Raw genomic sequence first — 20,636 nt, 5'->3', positions numbered from 1 at the left:
GCAACTGAACTGAACTGAAGTTGATGAATATAGTGTCAGATTTATCTCCTTTTTTCCTTTTGATTTTCTTTGCTTTTGTTTTGATGGGCAGGATTTTTGTTTTTCCTTAGAAGATATTCCACTCTGAATGTAGAGTCATAAGTCTGAATTTTAAAGCCACTTAAGTAATGTGTTGTTATATGTAGCTAGTCAACAACTTGATGCAATTAGATTTCTTATTCTTTCTTCTCAATTTGTTCAGTTCAGTCCAGTCCTTCAGTTGTGTCTGTTTCTTTGCAATGCCATAGACTACAACATGCCAGGCTTTCCTATCCATCACCAACTCCCGGAGCAGTCTCAAGCTCATGTCCATTGACTTGGTGACGCTATTCAACCATCTCATCATCTGTCTTCCGCTTCTCCTCTTGCCTTCAATTTTTCCTAATATGAGGATCTTTTCCAATGAGTCAGCATGTTTAGTATGCATTCAGTCTCTGTTTCTCCAAAGAAGACATACAGGTGGCTAACAAACACATGAAAAGATGCTCAACATCACTCATTATCAGAGAAATGCAAATCAAGACCACAATGAGGTACCATTTCACACCAGCCAGAATGGCTGCGATCCAAAAGTCTACAAGCAATAAATGCTGGAGAGGATGTGGAGAAAAGGGAACCCTCTTACACTGTTGGTGGGAATGCAAACTAGTACAGCCACTATGGAGAACAGTGTAGAGATTCCTTAAAAAATTGTAAATAGAACTGCCTTATGACCCAGCAATCCCACTGCTGGGCATACACACTGAGGAAACCAGAATAGAAAGAGGCACATGTACCCCAGTGTTCATTGCAGCACTGTTTATAATAGCCAGGACATGGAAACAACCTAGATGTCCATCAGCAGATGAATGGATAAGAAAGCTGTGGTACATATACACAATGGAGTATTACTCAGCAATTAAACAGAATAAATTTGAATCAGTTCTAATGAGATGGATGAAACTGGAGCCAATTATACAGAGTGAAGTAGGCCAGAAAGAAAAACACCACTATAGTATACTGACACATATATATGGAATTTAGAAAGATGGTCATGATGACCCTGTATGTGAGAGAGCAAAAGAGACACAGATGTATAGAACGGACTTTTGGACTCTGTGGGAGAGGGAGAGAGTGGGATGATTTGGGAGAATGGCACTGAAACATGTACACTATCATGTAAGAAACGAAGCGCCAGTCTATGTTCGATACAGGATGCAGGATGCTTGGGGCTGGTGCACGGGGATGATCCAAAGAGATGATATGGGGTAGGAGGTGGGAGGGGATTCAGGATTGGGAGCTCGTATACACCCGTGGCAGATTCACATGAATGTATGGCAAAACCAATTCAGTATTGTAAAGTAAAATAAAGTAAAAACAAATTAAAAAAAAATAAAATAAAATCAACCAACGTGAATTAAATTCCTCTCTGTCCCCACTGCACTCCCAAATCTAGGCCAGAAACAAAAAACTGCACAGACTGAAGGCTGATTCCAGCACACCACTGTGGAGATTTTGTTCCCACTTTTTTTTTCAGGAAAATAAAATTAGTTGCTAACATTAAAATCAACAGATTGTACATAAATATCCAAACTTCTGATTCTCTTAAAAACATGGCCAACTGGCCTGCTTTTTGAGCATGGATGAAGTGGAGGAAAGGCTCCTAACAGAAATAAGGCCTGTGCTGCCCAGATTCCAACATGGCCACCTAGTCCTAGTATCATATCTCCTGGCTCCTGGGGCAATGAGTTTGTGAGAACTAGACTTCTAGCTCTCTTAAGATGAAGACTACTTTTGTCTTAATCAACTTTGACTTTGAAGCCTTTAACCCAGAACCAAGCACACAGTTCTTACTTGTACAGTTGTTGAATGATAGAAAATATCTTGTGGATGCATCTGACATTTCTTCCAATACAGAAACCATGCAATTGAAGTACTGCTCTGCCCTAAATCTTTGTTGCAGCCTGGCATCATAGGTGCCCCTATGTCTGCCATTAGACCCACTACCTAAAGCCAGTTGTATGTCCCTGGGCTGTCCCTGAAGTCTTCACTTTGCCATTTGACAACTTATCATCCTAGCAATGCCTCACCAGTGAACACAGCGATGCATATCTCATGAAGTGGCTAGGAAGATGACATGAAACCATGCGTATCGAGCATGGCCCCTATTATTCCATTTTCATAATGTTCTTAGCAGTTTTTTCTCCAACTAGGCAAGGTTTTCTGTCTTCTTAGATATCCATGCAGATCAGTTTGATTTTCCAGCCAAGATTCAAGGAAGAGATTACAGTTTAATTCTCTGTATTCTGAAGAGCTTCAAAGTCCATTTGCCAAGGACACTAATGAAGGCAAAGTTTTTATCAAGACCTTTGTGTTTTGTTTTGTTTTGTTTTTTTCCCAGATCTTTTAGTGGCCTGATGGGAAAAAACTAGGGCATGTCAGAGCATATATAACTAGGGGCTCCCGGTCACCACTACATGCTAAGAACCTAAACTTCCCTGAGTACTTGGAGCCAGTAAAGAAGCATGAATTGGCTTGTGCTTCTCGGGCTGATGGCCTTCTCAGAGTGCATAGTCAAGTAAGTATGGGCACCGTATGTCACATCATATTCCTTTCTCGGATTTTTCTTTTCATCCAATTATTCTTCCACCCATCAGGTTTAGAAGGGAAAGGAATATTTCCATAAGAGTCTTAAACTTCAACTCTTATTTATTAATAAGTAACTTCCTATAGGAACTGTGGATGCCAAGGTCTTGGTGTAGATTTGAGTTGCACAACACTTGGGGTTGAAAATGCAACTCCTTGCAACTGTTCAGTGCACAGTCAATACAGATGTTGATGTGGTCCTGTGGAATAGCACTTTTCTACATTTTATTGAACATGTCCTCTTTTACCCCTTTTTCAGTGTGTATATGTCTATGTCTGCATCTCTGTATCACTGTCATTTATCTCTCCATCTCTTTGGAGGTCACTGGCAGTCTATTTCTCTTTGTGTTGCTTGCTTTTAATTTTTCATTTGACTTGTCCTTCCTTCTCAAGCCTCTGAATTTCCCTTCATGTTCCCTATATCTTGGATTATTCTTTCAACTCTCTCTTCTCTTTCAACATGTAGAAAGATACACTGTCTTATATCTGACAAGCAGTGTGACAACACCCAACTCAGAAACCTCTTGCATTTCAAATTTCTCCCTTGTAAAAGAGAATAAGAGTCCCCCTTCTACCTCCTTCCCTGAGGTTCTTTGAGAAGGAATGTGTGGGATGGCAACAGCAATGCTAATGGCTGTCATTGATGACACTTCCTATTTATCAGGTACCTTATATCCATCACTTCACTTATCCCCAAGATATCCTATCTGGAGGGTTTGTATTGTTACATTCCCACCATTTTGCTGAAGGGGAGACTGAGACACACATGTTCATATGGCTTACCCAGGATGGCAGAAAAGAACCTATATTCAAATCTATGTTTTTGCCATGGTATATGCATAAAATTCTGATAATAATGTTCCTCATAAAAATGATTAGAAAATGCACAGGGCCATTAAAATGACAGTTATACCTTAACACATACAGCTAATTTTAGAATCTTCTTTGTTTTCTTTTTTTTTAATTTTAATTTTTATTTTATTTTACTTCACAATACTGTATTGGTTTTGTCATACATTGACATGTTTCTTTGTCAAATGCTCGGTGAAAGAATACCTCTAAGGAGAGTGAAGACCATGAGAAAAACCCTCAGTGGAAAAAACATGCTGAACAATTTCTTGAAGGAGCATCCTTACAGACTGTCCCAGATTTCTTTTCATGGCTCAAATCTAACTATTCACCCACTGAGAAACATCAGAGATGTGAGTATTTGGGGAGGATGGTGCTCCACAGGGCTCCCTGGTGCTCTAGCTTAGCATGGGGCTCACCTGGAGGTGCCAGGTGGGATGGTGGGGTTGGGGTTCCTGCCAGAGGCCGAGACACTGGGAAACAGGGGCCCCACCCAGAGGAGAAGCACTCTCATCCTCAACTGGTGGTCTTTGTGACTGGGCCTGGCCATTACCAAGTGGCAGGTAAATATCCATTTCTGTGTCAAACATGTGTCATTAGTTTGAGGGTGATTGTTCCTTCTGAACTAAATAAGCGCCTCAGTTACAAATGAAGTTACAAAAGGTAGAACCAACTTCAAACCAATCGTGAATCCCCAGGTAGAGGAATTCAGTTTCCACAGATGCAGCAGGAAAAAGTTACTGAACCTGTATTCTGTATATGGCCATAAGAATCTAACATAGTGCTTACTGTTTTTAGATTAAAAATGGCTTATTTTGTCTTCAAAAATGCCCATGCCAGCCTGAGAGATAGGCAAAGAGTAAATACATGTCAAATGAAAGGGTCACCTGTGTGGTGTTGATTGGATGTGGTCTGAGTTTAGAGGGAGTGGCTGAAGTTGATCAAGAAGGACCTCCTGGAGAAGAGGGTGCTAAGGCTGGGTCTGAAGAGACTACAGAGCTTCTCAAATGAAGGCACCAGGACTTCCCTGGGTGTCCAGCAGTCCTGGAGGCCCATAGTTATGCCTCTGGGCTTCCCATGCAGGAGATACCACTTCAACGCCTGGTTATAGAGTCAATATCTTGCATAGAGTGTAGCACAGGAAAAATGTATCAAACACAGATACCTCTGTGACCAAAGTCTGTGAACTGAATGGTGGTTACAAAGTGATCTCAAGAGATATGTGACACCAGAGGGAGTCATCAGTGCGGGGATAGAGCGTAGCCAGTTCTGCACTAACAAACTCCCTCCTTCTCCATGTAGATATTCTACGTGGGTAACATCACTATTGGAATACCCCCTCAGGAATTCCAGGTTGTCTTTGACACAGGCTCATCTGACTTGTGGGTGCCCTCTGTCTTTTGCAACAGCTCAGCCTGTTGTGAGTACAGACACCCTCTACCCGGACCATCTTTCACTTAGCCTGCTGCCCTGTTTCCACCCTTGGAAACTGATGACACTCATCTTTTGGGTCTGCAGCTACACACGTTAGGTTCAGACAATGTCAGTCTTCCACCTTCCGGCCTACAAATAAGATGTTCTGGATCATGTATGGATCTGGGAGAATGAAAAGAGTTGTTGCTCATGACACAGTTCAGGTAACAGTGTAACAAATGCTGAGACAGGACTGGATATGAGGCGACCACTGCTTGCAAAACAGATGCAGGACCATCTGGAAGGACCCTTCCTAGCCTAACTCCTGTAGATATTGGCCATCTTATCCACAAGGTCATGTCTCTGGGGATGCAGTGCCCATGGTGACACATGAGCAAGCAAATTATCTAACCCAGAGTGTGGCTTGACGTGTGGACTTGCAGCTCCTCTGCCCATGAGCAGTTCAAGTTTCATTTGGCTTGGAGCGAGAAGGGATAGAAGCACCCACTTTTATACTCACAGACTGTTCCAGGCACTGTCAGGTGATAACTGGTTTAATTCTGCAACAACCCCACAAAGCAGTTACTCTGGTTAGCTCATGAGACATATGAGGAAACTGAGGTCCATACAGCAAGGGCCTTGCTGAGAGCACACATGTGGTAAAAGGTGGAGTTAGGCTGGCTATTCAGGAATGAAGCTGCAGTGGGGTGTTTTGGGACAGGATAAAATTGATCTGGGTACCTTGGGGGCAGTCATGGGCTTCAGGTATCCAGAGTGGGAAACTGGAAGCCTGAGAAGTCAAGTGGCGTAATAAACGAGTTCTCTCGCTCTAGAGGACTCTTGAAAGTCTAATAAATCTATGTCTTGCCTCCCCCAAAATTCTTGAGTAGTTCCCCTCTCTCTCTTTCTGTCTCATACATACTCACATAAATATACTCATATCCCCAAAAGTTAATTCCCCAGGGAGTAATTTTATAGAATCCTGCAAGCAAGATTGTGTTTTCGGCTTCTGTCTTCCTGGACAGATGCAGAATCCACAGTACTTTACAGAGAATTCAGTCCATTCCTGTCATTAGGTCACAGTGATGCCAAAGAGAAGGCTATCTTGCTCTCAATTGTTTTGTCCATAAGGTGGCACCAATGGGACCTTGCCTGACTCTTGGTTGCCCCACCTGGACAGAAGCCACAAGGCAAATTTGACTCACTCACGTGGTATTTTTCAGAGGGACAAATGTTTTAAAATTCATACCCTCTCTCAAATGGGACCCGAATTCCCTTTCTACCTTGCTCTAACCATCTGTGGGCAACCAAAGACAGCCCAGCCTCAATTCTTCTCTAAGGATCTAATGGCAATGCACCCCAGCCCAGTCCTAGCCCCACTTCATGTATCTGTAAGTGGGAACGCACTTCTCTCCCACAGATTGGGGACTTTTTAAGTACTGACCAGCCGTTCAGTCTAAGTGTGGCCGAATACGGGTTTGAGGACAGAAGATCTGATGGTGTCTTGGGCTTGAATTACCCCAACCAATCCTGCTCTAGAGCCATCCCCATCTTTGACAAGCTGAAGAATGAAGGTGCCATTTCTAAGGCTGTTTCTGCCTTCTACTTGAGCAAGTAAGTCTGAGATGGACATTTGCTTTCTCCAAATAAGCTGTAAGATGCTTTCAGTTGTACAAAAATTATAGAAAACTTGATAAAGAAGTATCCAGAGAGTAATATAACCAAAGATAACTATGGCCCCATGGCCCTACCTGGCTTCACCACTGGCTTTTATTAATAAAATTTTATTGGAACACAACCCTACTCCTGGGCTCAAGACCAGTAACTTGTTCTAGGGGGTGATTCATGAGGGAGGCAAAAGGAAGGCAACAGGAAACAAGTTGGAGGAAAAAGCATTACGATTTGCTTATGAATTTGATAAGGAAGGAAGGAGAAGAATGGTGGATATCTTTCCTTCCTCATTAGCATTTAAAGAGAGCCCAGGCCCAGCTACTCAATTTGTGGAGCCAGTGAGAAGTGAAAGCGTGGGACACAAAAGCATGCCCTTGTTCAAGAAATATTAGGAATTTCAAGACAGGGAGAGCAGAGGTGGGGTCCCTTCTGAGTGTGGGGCCCTTTGGACAATGGAGGTCACAGGCCAATGGAGCCAAATCTGGGTGAACTGAACCCACACCCTTAGAACTCCAAGCCTTTGAGTTTCCTGAAAAATGACAAGGTGGACACTGGGAAAGCCAAAACACTTGAGCACCCAGTCCTCTGAAGGTGTCTGAGCACTCAGGTTGCTGAAGGTCTAGGGCATCTTCAGAAGACATAGTGGGTGGAGCTCAAACAAGTGATTCAGATTCTAACCTCCTCTGTGCCACCCATGAGACAGTAGCAGACCTCATTCTGGATCTCTATCTCTCCTGGACACTATTTCTGCATCTGTACATGGGGACATCATTAGGGCATTGATGGTTGGACCAGCACAGCTCTCAGACAGTGCTGTTATTACTGTCCTCCAAGGATCCCCCCGTCACTTCTCTCTACAGAGACGAGCAGGAGGGCAGTGTGGTGATGTTTGGTGGGGTGGACCACCACTACTACAAGGGAGAGCTCAAATGGGTACCATTGGTCCAAGCAGATGACTGGACTCTACACATAGACCGGTAAGCCTGTCCCTCTGAGGGTCAGCCTAAGTGATGCTCCTGCTAATGTACATGGACACAGACAGACACACACAAATGCATTCTCAGACATGCACTCACACAGACATATACACCACCCACAATGACACACACAGACACACAGACACTTGGAAACACACAAGCAGACACACATAAATCTACACAGAGACATAAAAATATGCATAGCTAGTCAGAGGAACACACGCGCTCACAGAGACACATACAAAACACATACAGACAAACACACATAGATACACAAACAACCCATGGGTTCTATAATCCCCAGGCCTTCTGAGCATGGCTCTGACCAGGGTACTAAAAGGGTCCAGAGAGGTCTGTGCGTCTACAAGAGGGCTACACCCACTGCCCTTAGAGGTGAGGAACATGGTTAGAGGACTCCATAATGTGGTGAACAGAGGATCAGGGAGAATTTCACCAGCCTGAACAGAGTTATGATAAGATGACCAACTGTCCAGTGCTACCTAGGACATAGGAAGTTCACAGTACAGATAAATGTCAGTTTAAAAAAAGGGACAGTACTGAGAAAATGGGGAAAATTGGTCTTCTTAGGGAGCAGCTAACCAGCAGTGGAGAGAGTTTGGCTGCAGCCTTAAGATGTGAAAGAAACTAATAAAAAAAGGCACCCCATGTTCATGGGCACACAGTGGGGAAGTGGCTATAACAGAGAATCAGGAAGGTGGGATCCAGGAGTGATCTTAGGACAAGAGGCATAATTGATAGGTTTCTGTGTGATACCCTCAGACAAAAGCTGACCTCTCCTTTGGAATTTTTGTGGGCTAGTCATGTATTTCCTGGCCAGGGTCTCAGGGTCTAAGCTGGTTGTAAGAGCAGTGCTGGGGGACACTCTCTCTCAGAGGAGCCCCTCTCTTCCCATACGATGAGAATCTGCTGCCCCTGCGAATCTCCATCTTCACTCTGTGGGCAAACCATTATTTGCTCCCCATGAGTTACAGCTCTCTGGAGGTTCTTATTGTTTTCTCATTCTTCATTCACTCATTGAACAGAGAAGCATTGGGCATCCACTGTGTGCCAGGTAATTTAGATGGCAAAGAGAATAAAACTCACCCTCACATCTAAGAAGGCAGATGTACATGAAGTGACTCACCCACACAGTGAATTGTGACTTTGGTACATGCTAGACACGAGAAGAGAAGGCAATGGCAACCCGCTAAAGTACTCTGCCTGTGAAATCCCAGGGAAGGCAGAGCCCGGTGGGCTGCCCTCTATGAGGTCGCACAGAGTCGGACACGACTGAAGTGAATTAGCAGCAGCAGCAGCAGCAGTAGACGTGAGGAAGGGTCTACAGAGAGTGACCAAGACAGGAGACTGATAAATACCAGGGGAAAGACTTCCCGAAAACATTACAATTAAGGTGGAATCTGAAAGATGAGAAGAAATTTTCTAGTCAAAGGGGAGCGGAGTCTTCTAGGAAGGAAGATCAGCTTGTATCAAGGCACAAAGATCCTGGTGTATTCAAGTACTACATTTGAGGATGTCAGGAACGGTGCTGTGTTGAGTGCAAAGAAAAGAGGGCAAGAGATGAAGGGCTGTTTAGGAGACAGTCAGGAAGGGGGCAACTCTGAGGAGACTCAGAGTGACCTTGATGCCTGCTTTCTTCCATTGTCTCTCAGCATCACCATGAAAAGAGAGGTTATTGCTTATTCTGACAGCTGCGCAGCCATGGTGGACACAGGGGCATCACATATCCAAGGCCCAAGAGGACTGGTCAATAACATACAAAAGCTCATTGGCGCCAAGCAACGGGGTTCCAAGAGAAAGGGTCATGCCGCAGCGTCACTCCCAGTCTACAAACACAAGGATCTCCATAGTCAACCTCTCAACCTCTCTCTCTAACAGCACTACGTTTCATATTCTGCAGTCAATACTCTGCCCTCTATTATCTTCACCATCAATGGCATCAACTACCCAGTGCCAGCTCGAGCCTACATCCTCAAGGTGAGGGGACAATACTGAGGGTTGGTTCTCAAACTGGAGCTTGCAGGAACCATTGTGCCGCTACTGGGAGGGGGGTGCCCTCTGGAGGCCATGTCACACCATTGCAGATGCTGCTGAGTCCTGTGGCTGGGCCAGTGCCTCCCACAAAACCAAACACTTGAGAGTAAAGGGTTGTGTGGGACACCGATTTTCCTGAAATAAATGTGGAGATACCACACCATATGGCATGTTGGGAGTCAGGGAGTGGGGAACATTAAAGTCCTCAGTCCTCAAAGAGCTTCAATTCAATCTGAACCCTTAGGTGCATGAACATGGAATTCAGCTCTAGCAGTCCCTGAAATAGGCCATGTTACAAGGAGAATGGTGGGGGGCAGTCCAAGTGTGAAGTCCCAGCATAAGTTAACAGTCTACCTTACCTTCTCAAGATTTTTCTGGTTTGAATGATAAATTACATGGTCAGCCTAGTCCTCGCCTGCATCTTGCCCTAGTTCTGGACAGGTGCCTCCTTTGTCAGTTGGGATACCCGACCCCTTGGTGGGGAGGTTGGATAATAATGTGTATGAAGGGTGCACAGTGACCGGCACAGGATGAAGGCTTCATGTCACCTCCCTGCGAGAGCTCAGAGAAGGCTGATGGACTCAAAGATGGCTTTGAGGAAGAGAGGGAATTTCAGGAATTTTAAAACGACAAACTCATTGAACCATATGGAGTGTTGCTTGGTTCTAGGCAAAAGTGCACTGGATTCTATGCAAATGACATCTCAAGTTGGTCTTCACTAAGGCACTGGGGACTTACTAGGGCTGATGAGGGCTACGGACTGACCAGTGGGGATGGGGAACCAGAGTACATTACCCACACAAGCCTGGAGTGGCCAAAGAGGGTGAGTGTGGGCCAAAGGAGGCTTCTCAGAGTTTCTGAGTTAAGTGTTCAAGAACATTTTGTGGGCACTGCTCTATTTAAGATGATTAACCTACATTGAGTTACTTTGTAGCACAGGAATATCCACTCAGTTACATGACAGCCTGGATGGGAGGGGTGTCATTGGGACGAGGATACCCGGATACATACGGTTGAGTCCCTTTACTGTCCACCTGAAACTCAGAATATTGTTAATCAGCTGTACTCCAATACAAAATATATTTTTTTAATTTATTTTTTTAATAAAGTACAGATTGTGGGGATTCAGGAAGAGAACCAGCATTCTCTGCAGAGAAAACAAGGATCAGGAGTCAGAAGGAAAGAAACAAGGAGTGAGGGGAACTATGGACACACTTATTCTTTTCGAAATAATTATATTGAAGTGTAGCTGATCTTCTGTGTTGCATTAAGTTCTGCTGCACAAAAATGTGACTCAGTTATACACATAAAAAATATTTTTTCTTATTCTTTTTCATGTGGTTTATCTCTGAATATTGAATGTAGTTTCTGATGCTCTACAATAGGTTTTTGTTGTGTTTCATTCCTCTGTTTCCCTACCTCCCAGTCCTCCACTCTCCACACCCTTCCTCATGGCAACCTCATGTCTTGGTCCTCTTTGGTTTTGGATGAACTCTCATATCCCCTGCTGCTCAGAAAACCCCTTGATACTTACTAAAATAGGGAAATAAAACAAATAATTTTGCTGGGTCTGGATATTGGGGAGAGTCACTGATAAGGGCTCATGCTGACTGGTGTGTGTCTCTGACTCCCTCAGGATTCTAGAGGCGGTTGCTATACTGCCTTTAGAGAGTAAAGAGTGACGACATCTACAGAGTCCTGGGTCCTGGGTGACGTCTTCCTGAGGCTGCATTTCCTGGTCTTTGATCAAGGAAATGACAGGATTGGCCTGGCACCGGCAGTGTAAATGCTTGGAGTGGTTCAGGAATCAGTAAGGCTGTTCCTAAAACACATTCACTCACACTTGGGCACACCTGCCCAGGATGCTGGTGAACTGTATTTGGTGTTCTGTACACCCTATTCTCAGTAAAGAATAAAGGGTTTCACTCATAATGGTGTTGAAGCAAATGTTGCCTCTGTTTGTGTCTGGGTGGGAAGTATCTAGAACCAAGTCTGAATCAAAATTGAGAGAAGCCCTACTCCAACTAGCTTCAAGGAAAGGAGAGACTCATTGAAATGATTCTGGGAATCCAGGATACAAGAATCAGAGCAAATACAAAGATCCCAGTGACTGGAAGCAAGAATTCAGAAGTCATCAATTCTCTTTTACCCTCGCTATTTCCCTTCGGTCTGCTTTGATGGTCTTAGCCTGGCAACACTTTTCCTTAAGGCTTCTACACATAGTGAGGAAGTTCAAGCTAACTGCCCTAGGGTTTTAAATCCTGAAGGCATCTCCTAGTAAGGAAAAGGATTGCAGACATCAGAGTTCAAGGGTGTTCTCTGAATGACCCATCTCAGTTCACATGTATAGCCCCAGATCAGCCATCCTGGCAGGGACATGGTGTCTTATGACTGGCTTCACATGGTCTTTGGCTCTGACTCAGCAGGACACATGATTGTTAATTTCATCCAGAACTACATGACTGAAGCTGGGGAGAGGCAGCCCCAAGGATAGCGACTGGCAGGTGGTCTAGGCCATGGAAGAGTTTGTGATGACACACCAACTCCACCACCTCCTCATTCGGAGGAATTATAAGGGGTAAAGAAATAGACTCTCTTTGTCCCATCTCAGATGAACTTATCACTGGGTTTTTCCTCAGGGGATGTTGGGTGAGTTACTTCATACAGAGCTGGTTCCCTCTTTTTCCCACACCCCCGTCACCAGCTCTCTGCTACATATGCCTGCTCTTTCCTTTCCAATCCTACCTGGTAGGTGTTGGTCCCTGTGGATCCCTGAGCCATCCTCCTCCTACAGGGCCCAGAATGTTCCTTCCTTGCCCTCCAATGCTGTTGGGAGAATGCAATGCATGTATCAGGGAATCCAAGGTACACAAAGCCTTCAGCCTTTCTGAGCTTCCTCCAGGGGTGGAGCTACAAAGTATTTGCTTGGAGCTGCCATGGTTAGGCTCTTTTGCAGTGGCAGAATCCATTCTTTCCACCTGGAGGCCCTCAGTAGATGCCTCAGCTGAGTCAGCAGGCCCCATAGATTGATTTCCTTTCAGATTGACTGGTTTGTCTCCTTCTTGTATAAGGGACTCTCAAAAATCTTCTCAAGCACCACAGTTCAAAAGCTCAGTTCTTTGGCATTCACCTTTTCTTATGGTCCAGATCACTCATCTGTACATGATTACTGGAAATATCATAGCTTTGATACTACAGACCTCTGTAGCAAAGTGAGGCTCTGCTTTTTAATACACTGGGCAGGTTTTTCATAGCTTTTCTTCCTTCTAAGAAGCAAGTGTCTTTTAATTTTGGGCTGCAGTCAAGGTACATTGTGATTTTGTAGCCCAAGAAAATAAAATTTGCCACTGTTTCCACGTTTCCCTCATCTATATGCCATGATGGAGTGGGACCGGATGCCATGAATGTTAAGTATAATTCTGTGGAGAGTGTTTTGAATGTTGAGTTTTAAGCCAGTTTTTGCATCTCCTCTCCTCATCAAGAGGCTCTTTCATTCTTCTTTGCTTTCTGCCATTAGAGCAGTTTCATCTTCCTATCTGTGTATGTTGATATTTATCCCAGCAATCTTTATTCCAGCTTGGAATTTATGCAGTCCAACATATCGAATGGTGTATCCTATATAGAAGTTAAATAGCCAGAGTGAGAATGTACACCTTGTCACACTTCTTTCCCAGTTTTAAATCTTTCAATTTTCCCCTGTATGATTCTAACTGTGGCTTTTTGACCTACATACAGACTTTTCAGGAGACAGGTAAAGTGATCTGTTACTCCCATTTCCTTAAGAATTTTCCACAGTTTGTGGTGGTCCTTTATGTGAAAGGCTTTAGCATAATCAGTGAAGCAGACGGAAATGTTTTCTCGGATTCCCTTGCTTTCTCTATGGTCCAATGGTTGATATCAATTTGATCTCTGGTTCCTCAAACCAGTTTGTACATCTGGAAGTTCTCAGTTCATGTAGTGTTGAAGCTTAGCTTGAAGGATTTTAAGCATTACCTTGCTAGCAAGTGAGATGAGTCCAATTGCACGATAGATTGAACATTCATTGGAATTGCCTTTCTTTTGGATTGGAATGAAAATTGACATTTTCCAGCACTGTGGCCACTGCTGAATTTTCCAAATTTGCTGACATATTGAATGCAGCACTTTTAAAGCCTCATTCTTTAGGATTTTAAAATAGCTCAGCTTAAATTCCATCACCTCCCCTATCATTGTTTGTAGTGATGCTTCCTAAGGCCCACTTGACTTCATACTCCAGTATATCTGGCTTTACATGAGAGACACAAGCATCATCCCTATCCCAGTCATTGTGACCATTTTTGTACAGTTCTTCTGCGCTTTCTTGCCACCTCTTCTTAATCTCATCTGCTTCTGTTAAGTCTTTGACTTTTCTGCCTTTATTGTGCCCATCCTTGCATGAAGTGTTCCTCTGGTATCTCCACTTTGCTTGAAGATATCTATACTCTTTACAATTCTATTATTTTCCTCTAATTCTTACAGTGTTCACTTATGAAGACTTTCTTATATCCCTGCCGGGGTCCAGCCCTGGTTGAACCAGGGTGATTCGAAGGGAAGACAGAGTAGATGAGTAAAAACTTATTTATTTAGAAATATAAGATTAGGAAACAATAGTAGAGTAGGAAAATTTAGTGGAGAAAAGATGCTGAATAACTTGGTTTATGGGGAAAGCTAATAAAACCTCAGGACAAGAGGTTTGCACCATCTACATTAGGCCACTGGCACCCGTTTGAATAGTGGAGGGTGCCCCACCTTAGGCTCCCTCTCTCGTGGGCCTTCAAAGACAAGGCAAGTAAGTAGAATTGGTGAGCCTCCACGCCCCAGATGGGAATTCAGCCAGAAAATAGAGTAAGAAAAGACACGGGGAAACCAGTCTTTTCAGTGACTGGACCATCCTCTATTGTCCAGAAGAGCCTTTTATACTTTTGATTGTACATAGAGATCAATGGATAATACAAAATTATGCAGCATCAGCAGCCCTGACTCTTATTGTGACAAGGCTTTCTCTCTGCATACCTAGCTGTATACACAAGTCTTAGGTGATTTACATCATCTTCTGGCCAGCAGGCCAATTAACATTTTACAGCCCTTTTCTGATAAGGGTCTGTCAACCAGAGAACTTATTTGTGTTGTTCTTCCCAAAGTCTGGTGCCACTCTCAGAAAGCGCTAAATGAAGTTTTATTCTTACATAGCAAGGACACAACAATTTATAACAATGAAAGAAGTACAGTGATTTATAACAAAGAGAAAAGTAATTAACTCAAAAGTCTAGTGTTGCTGACATCAAAACTACTATATTCTTATTTCTGCATCCTGATTACATTGATTAATATCCTCTCAGGTGCCTAAAAGATAAATGATATGGAGGTCTGATGGCAAACATTAACTCAACCAATGAATCCCTTCACCAAACTAATTATTAGCTCTAAAAAGGCTCTATATCTTTAAGATGTTTTAAGCTTTGTGTCTCTAACAGTTGGGGGGCTGTAAACAATTCAGAAGTTGTAAAACTCCTGGCAGACTGGTCAGGTAAGTTAGAAAGCTATCAAAGGGGTTCAAACCAAGACATTCTTTTCATATGCAGGAGACTGTTACCTGGAGCCCTAAGTTAATTCTTTTTAGAGGAAGGTGATTGGGGATGGCCCTCTGTTATGTCAGAAGAGTGGAAAACACAGTAAAATAAGACAGGCAGACTCTGGTTTTGGGGGGTAGATGCTCAGGCAGAGGACCCCCTTGAGACCTGACTCGCCTTGCCTGTCAGATCTCTCCACGTGACATGTCATGGGTGGGATCTCTCATGCTGCCTTCCGGCATATCTGCTTGTCATTCTCTGGAAATCTGCATTCCATTTAGTATATCTTTCCCTTTCTCCTTTGCCTTTCACTTCTCTTATTTTCTCAGCTGTTTTTAAGGCCTCCTTAGGTAACCCCCTTTCTTTCTCACATTTGTTTTTCTTGGAGATGGTTTAGGTGACCACCTCCTGTACAATGTTACAAACCTCCATCCATAGATCTTCAGGCTTCCAGACCTAATCCCTTGAATCTATTTTTCATCTCCACTATAAAATCATAAGGGATTTGATTTAGGTCATAGCTGAATGTTCTACTGGGTTTCCTGACTTACCTCAATTAAAGCATGAATACTGCTTGATTCTGCCTAAGCATTGTTGCCAGATCACCACCCACCACTCCCAGTTGGTATGGAGCAAAAACACACAATTTGAGGACTGTTACTCTGGGTTTGTGCTTGGCTTTTCACGTGCTTGGCTGTATGACCTTGATCAGGTCCCTTAACCTCAGTTTGCTCATCTGCTCAATAGGCACAATGATGATAATTCCACCTCTAGATTCATGTGTGCCTGCTAAGAAGAAGTGGCCCTGAGAGGTCTTACTAGGTTCCTGAGTCTGGAAAAGGTATGAATTATTTTGCCACCTGGGGAGATGGAAATCTTCTGTTTAGTCGTTATGGCTGACATCCGCAAGGATAAATACTGATTCAAGCCAAATAACATCTATCTTTGAACCTGACCCAGAACTCTGACTGAGTCGATGCTTCTGTTTTCTGGGCCGCAACAAGAGCTAATCATTACTGGCTCAGATTCCTCCCTTCCCAGGCTTACCAGTCAGCCTTTCCTTGTCAACTACTTCTAGCCTGAAGTCACACTGCAAGGAGAATTGTAAGGCTATTGGTCTCTTTTTGGTTTCCCACATCTCTAGCGTAGCAAGAAGTAGCTGTTATGGCTACTTGTCATAGAAACAACTATGGCTACCTGTAGAGGCCAATCTCAGCCTGTTAAATGTAACTGTCTCCATTTGGCCCCTCATGTTTAAATTACCTACAGTTGCCTTAGAAACCTCCCTATGCCTGCTGTTTAATGACCATATATGTGTGGACTTGATCTAATTTTCTTTCCCAAGTATGATTCCAACCATGCAGTGAAGTAACCAGACATTTCATCATCTAACTACCCACAGGAATTGGCAAAAACAAACCACCCATTCATTTCTTGCTTGCCCCAAAACAACTTTGAAGTGATCTTCTGAAACAATTTGTTATATTAGCATGTACACTCCAGAAGGGACACTTTTTCTGGATCCGTTTTGCACCTAGTGCCAGATGTTTACCACAAGCCTCGCCCTCTAGCAGCCAGTCACCTGGTTTTTGCAGACTCAGCCCACTCCAGATCCCTTCGACATCCCTCAGTAAAATCTAGAGAACAAGCTTAGTCAAAGCTCTCTCTCCTGCAGAAAACAGTATTTTGTTTTTTTAGGGAACAATTTTCGGTAACACATTTAAAATCTTGTGCTCCTTGCCTTGGATTCAAGGACCTGCACCAGAGGATGGAAAGCCTCCCCTTCCAACTGAATCTTTCTCCACTCCAACCAGGACCAGAGCCTTCACTGGACCCTGTGTCCTCATTGGTATCATTCAGTTGCTAAGCCATGTCTGACTCTTTGTGATTACATGTTCGGCAACAAAACAGGCCTCCTTGGCTTTTACTGTTTCTTGTAGTTTCCTCAAACTCATGTCCTTTGAATAGGTGATGCCATCTCATACTCTCATCTGTCTCCTTCTGCCCACAATCTTTCCCAGCGTCAGGGTCTCTTCCAAAGAGCTGGGTCTTGACATCATTGGCCTAAGTGCTGGAACTTCATCTCCATCATCAGTCCTAATGAATATTGTTCTACCACTTCCAAAACAAAACTCATATTTCCAATCACCTAAAAATATTGAACATTGATAAAGTTTAATAGAAGTGGGATCTGGTCCTCTGGGAAATCCCAGCACAGCCGCCCCTGCCTTTCTCTTACCATTTTTTCCACCTGGCATAGAATTGCTTCCCTACAGCTTCTCCAGCTTGAAATGGCCTGCTGACCCAAAATTGTCAGTTATCCAGGACTTGTTCCTTCCTCCTTCCTTAAAAAACTTCTGCCTGCTCCCTGATTGTCCTCAGTACATCAGTTCAGTTCAATCTCTCAGTCATGTCCAGTATTTGCTATATCATGGGGTGCAGCATGCCAGGCTTCCCTGTCCATCGCCAACTTCTAGAGCTTGCTCAAACTCATGTTCATCAAGTTGAAGATGCCACCCAATGATTTCGTCTTCTGTCTTCCCCTTTGCATCCTGCTTTTAATCTTTCCCACCATCAGGGTCTTTTGTAATAAGTCAGTTCTACCCATCAATTGGCCAAAATAATAGAGGTTCAGCTTCAGATTCAGTCCAATGAATATTCAGGACTGATTTCCTTTAAGATGGACTGGTTGGATCTCCTTGCAGTCCAAGGGACTCTCAAGAGGCTTGTCCAGCACACAGTTCCAAAGCATCAATTTTTTAGTGCTCAGCTTTCTTTATGGTCCAACTCTCACATCCACTCATGACCTCTGGAAAATCCATAGGTTTGATTGTACAGATCTTTCTTGGTAAAGTTATGTCTATGCTTTTTAGTATTCTGTCAAGTTTTTTCATAGCTTTTCTTCCAAGGACCAAGTGTTGTTTTGTTTTGTTTTGTTTGTTTTCCCACAGCTGCAGTCACTATCTGCAGTTATTTTGGAGCCCAGGTAAATAAACTCTGTCACTGCATTCATTGTTTCTCCATGTATTTTCCATGAAATAATGGAAGTGGATGCAGTAATCTTCGTTTTTTGATCTATACATACCTAATCAAAAACATCCCCGATAAAATGAAATGCAAAAAGGCAAAAAGGTTGTCTGATGATGCTTTAGAAATAACTTAGAAAAGAAGAGAAGCAAAAGGCAAGAGGGGAAAGAAACACATACAAATTTGAATGCAGAGTTCCAAAGCTAGCAAGAAGGGATTTTAGAAAAGCCTTCCTAAGTGATCAGTGCAAAGATATAGAGGAAAACAACAGAATGGGAAAGACCAGAGATCTGCTCAAAAAAATTAGAGGCAGGGAAGGATTGCTTCATGCAAATATGGGCCAAATAAAAGACAGAAATATCATGGACCTAAGAGAAGCAGAATATATTAAGAAGAGGTTGAAAGAATATATAGAAGAACTATACAAAAAGGATATTAATGATCCAGATAACCACGATGGTGTGAGCACTCACCTAGAGCTAGACATCCTGAAATGTGAGGTCAAGAGGGCCTTAAGAAGCATCATTACGAGTAAAGCTAGTGGTTGTGATGGAATTGTAGTTGAGCTATTTCAAATCCTAAAAGATGATGCTGTTAAAGTACTTACTTAATACGCTAGCAAATTTGGAAAACTCAGCAGTGGCCATGGGATTGGGAAGGTTGTTTTCATCGCAATCCCAAAGAAAGGTGATTTCAAAGAATGTTCAGCTACCACACACTTGCACTCATCTCACATGATATCAAAGTAATTTCTCCAAGCAAGTCTTCAACAGTACATGAACTGTGAAATCCCATATGTTCAAGCTGGATTTAGAAAAGGCAGAAGAACCAGAGATCAAATTGCCATCATCCATTGGATCATAGAAAAATCAAGAGAATTCCAGAAATATATCAAGTTCTGCTTTGTTGACCATATAAAAGCCTTTGATAGTGTGGATCACAACAAACTGTGGAAAACTTACTGAGATTGGCATACCAGACCATCATGTCTGCCTTCTGAGAAGTCTGTATGCAGGTCAAGAAGCAATAGTTAGAACTGAACATGGAACAGCAGACTGGTTCCAAATCAGGAAAGGAGTAAGTAAAGGTTGTATATTGTCACCCTGCTTATTTAAATTATATGCTGAGTACATCATGCAAAATGCCCAACTGGATGAAGCAAAAGCTGGAATCATGGTTGTTGGGAGAAATATCAATAACCTCATATATGTAAAAGAGACCACTCTCATGGCAGAACGTGAAGAGAAACTAATGAGCCTCTTGATGAAAGTGAAAGGGGAGAGTGAAACATCTGGCTTAAATTCCACATTCAAAAAATGAAGATCATTGCATTTCGTCTCATCACTTTAATGCAAATAGATGGGGAAACAATGGAAACAGTAAGAGACTCTATTATTAGGGGCTGCAAAATCACTGCAGATGGTGACTGCAGCCATGAAATTGAAAGATGCTTGCTTGTTTGAAGAAAAGTTATGACAAGACTAGCAGCATTTTAAACTGATGTGAAGAACTTACTCATTAGAAAAGACCCTATTACTGGGAAAGATTGAAGGCAGGAAGAGAAGAGAATGACAGAGGATGAGAAGGTTGGGTGGCATCACCGAATTGATGACATGAGTTTGAGCAAGATCTAGGATTTGGTGAAGGACAGAGAAGCCTGGTGTGCTGCAGTCCATGGTGTTGGAAGGAGTCAAACATGACTGAGCGACTGAACTGAACTGAACATACCCCTTAGCAAATGCTATTTGTAACTTTCATGTTTCTCCAGCAAGACAGCGCTGCCCAAAGCCCCATATCAATAGTTAGTCTTCACCCATGCACAGAAGTCACTGCCTAGCATTCACAAGGCATTCAGTGAGTTCTGATTGCAGGGGGACCTCCATTTTGCTAGACATAGAGGAGCAAAGGACACATTTATTCTCCTGTCTCAAACAACTTGAAAACAGAAGAGATAAATGAAAGAGCAGTTTTTTACATCCAATGTCAGGCAGCAGAGAATGATTTCCTGAAGCGGGGAGCAAGCAAGGTGAGTTCCACAATTGCCACAACTCTAGAAATAGTTTCTAACACATACATGGAAGTGCTACCTAGGCAGAGACAAACAGTCTCCCAAGAAGAAAGATTTGAGACTCTAGATAGTTAGAGTTCACTAGAGAAAGCTACACACAGATAACTGTTTGAGTGTACAGGTGATACCCTTCCAGTTTACAGCAGAGAGTTAGTAGTACTGGTCAGGATTATAGGGAACAATCCCTGAGTCTCAAATTGCACTAAGTCTAATGGCGTCCCCACCCACCAGCATGGAAATTACTCATAATTCCCATGACATCAGTATAACCCTAAAGACAATATGGCCTTATTAATAGGGAATAGTAAACCTGGTCTAAAGGCTAGT

The 20,636-nt window shown here is 43.1% G+C and overlaps 1 protein-coding gene across 1 annotated transcript; it reads left to right on the top strand.

The window, feature by feature from the left end:
- Nucleotides 1-2,543: 2,543 nt before the first annotated feature.
- Nucleotides 2,544-11,301, top strand: LOC128069093 (pregnancy-associated glycoprotein 4-like). Its single transcript, XM_052662381.1, has 9 exons — nt 2,544-2,596; nt 3,716-3,866; nt 4,816-4,933; nt 5,032-5,150; nt 6,347-6,540; nt 7,458-7,574; nt 9,245-9,393; nt 9,493-9,569; nt 11,263-11,301. Exons 1-9 carry the CDS (start codon nt 2,544-2,546, stop codon nt 11,299-11,301), a joined length of 1,017 nt encoding a protein of 338 aa, XP_052518341.1.
- Nucleotides 11,302-20,636: the final 9,335 nt, after the last annotated feature.

This window comes from Budorcas taxicolor, chromosome 25, assembly GCF_023091745.1.
Source record: "Budorcas taxicolor isolate Tak-1 chromosome 25, Takin1.1, whole genome shotgun sequence".
Taxonomy (NCBI): Eukaryota; Metazoa; Chordata; class Mammalia; order Artiodactyla; family Bovidae; genus Budorcas; species Budorcas taxicolor.
Note: the sequence above shows the minus strand (reverse complement) of the source record. Positions and strands in the feature narration are given on the sequence as shown.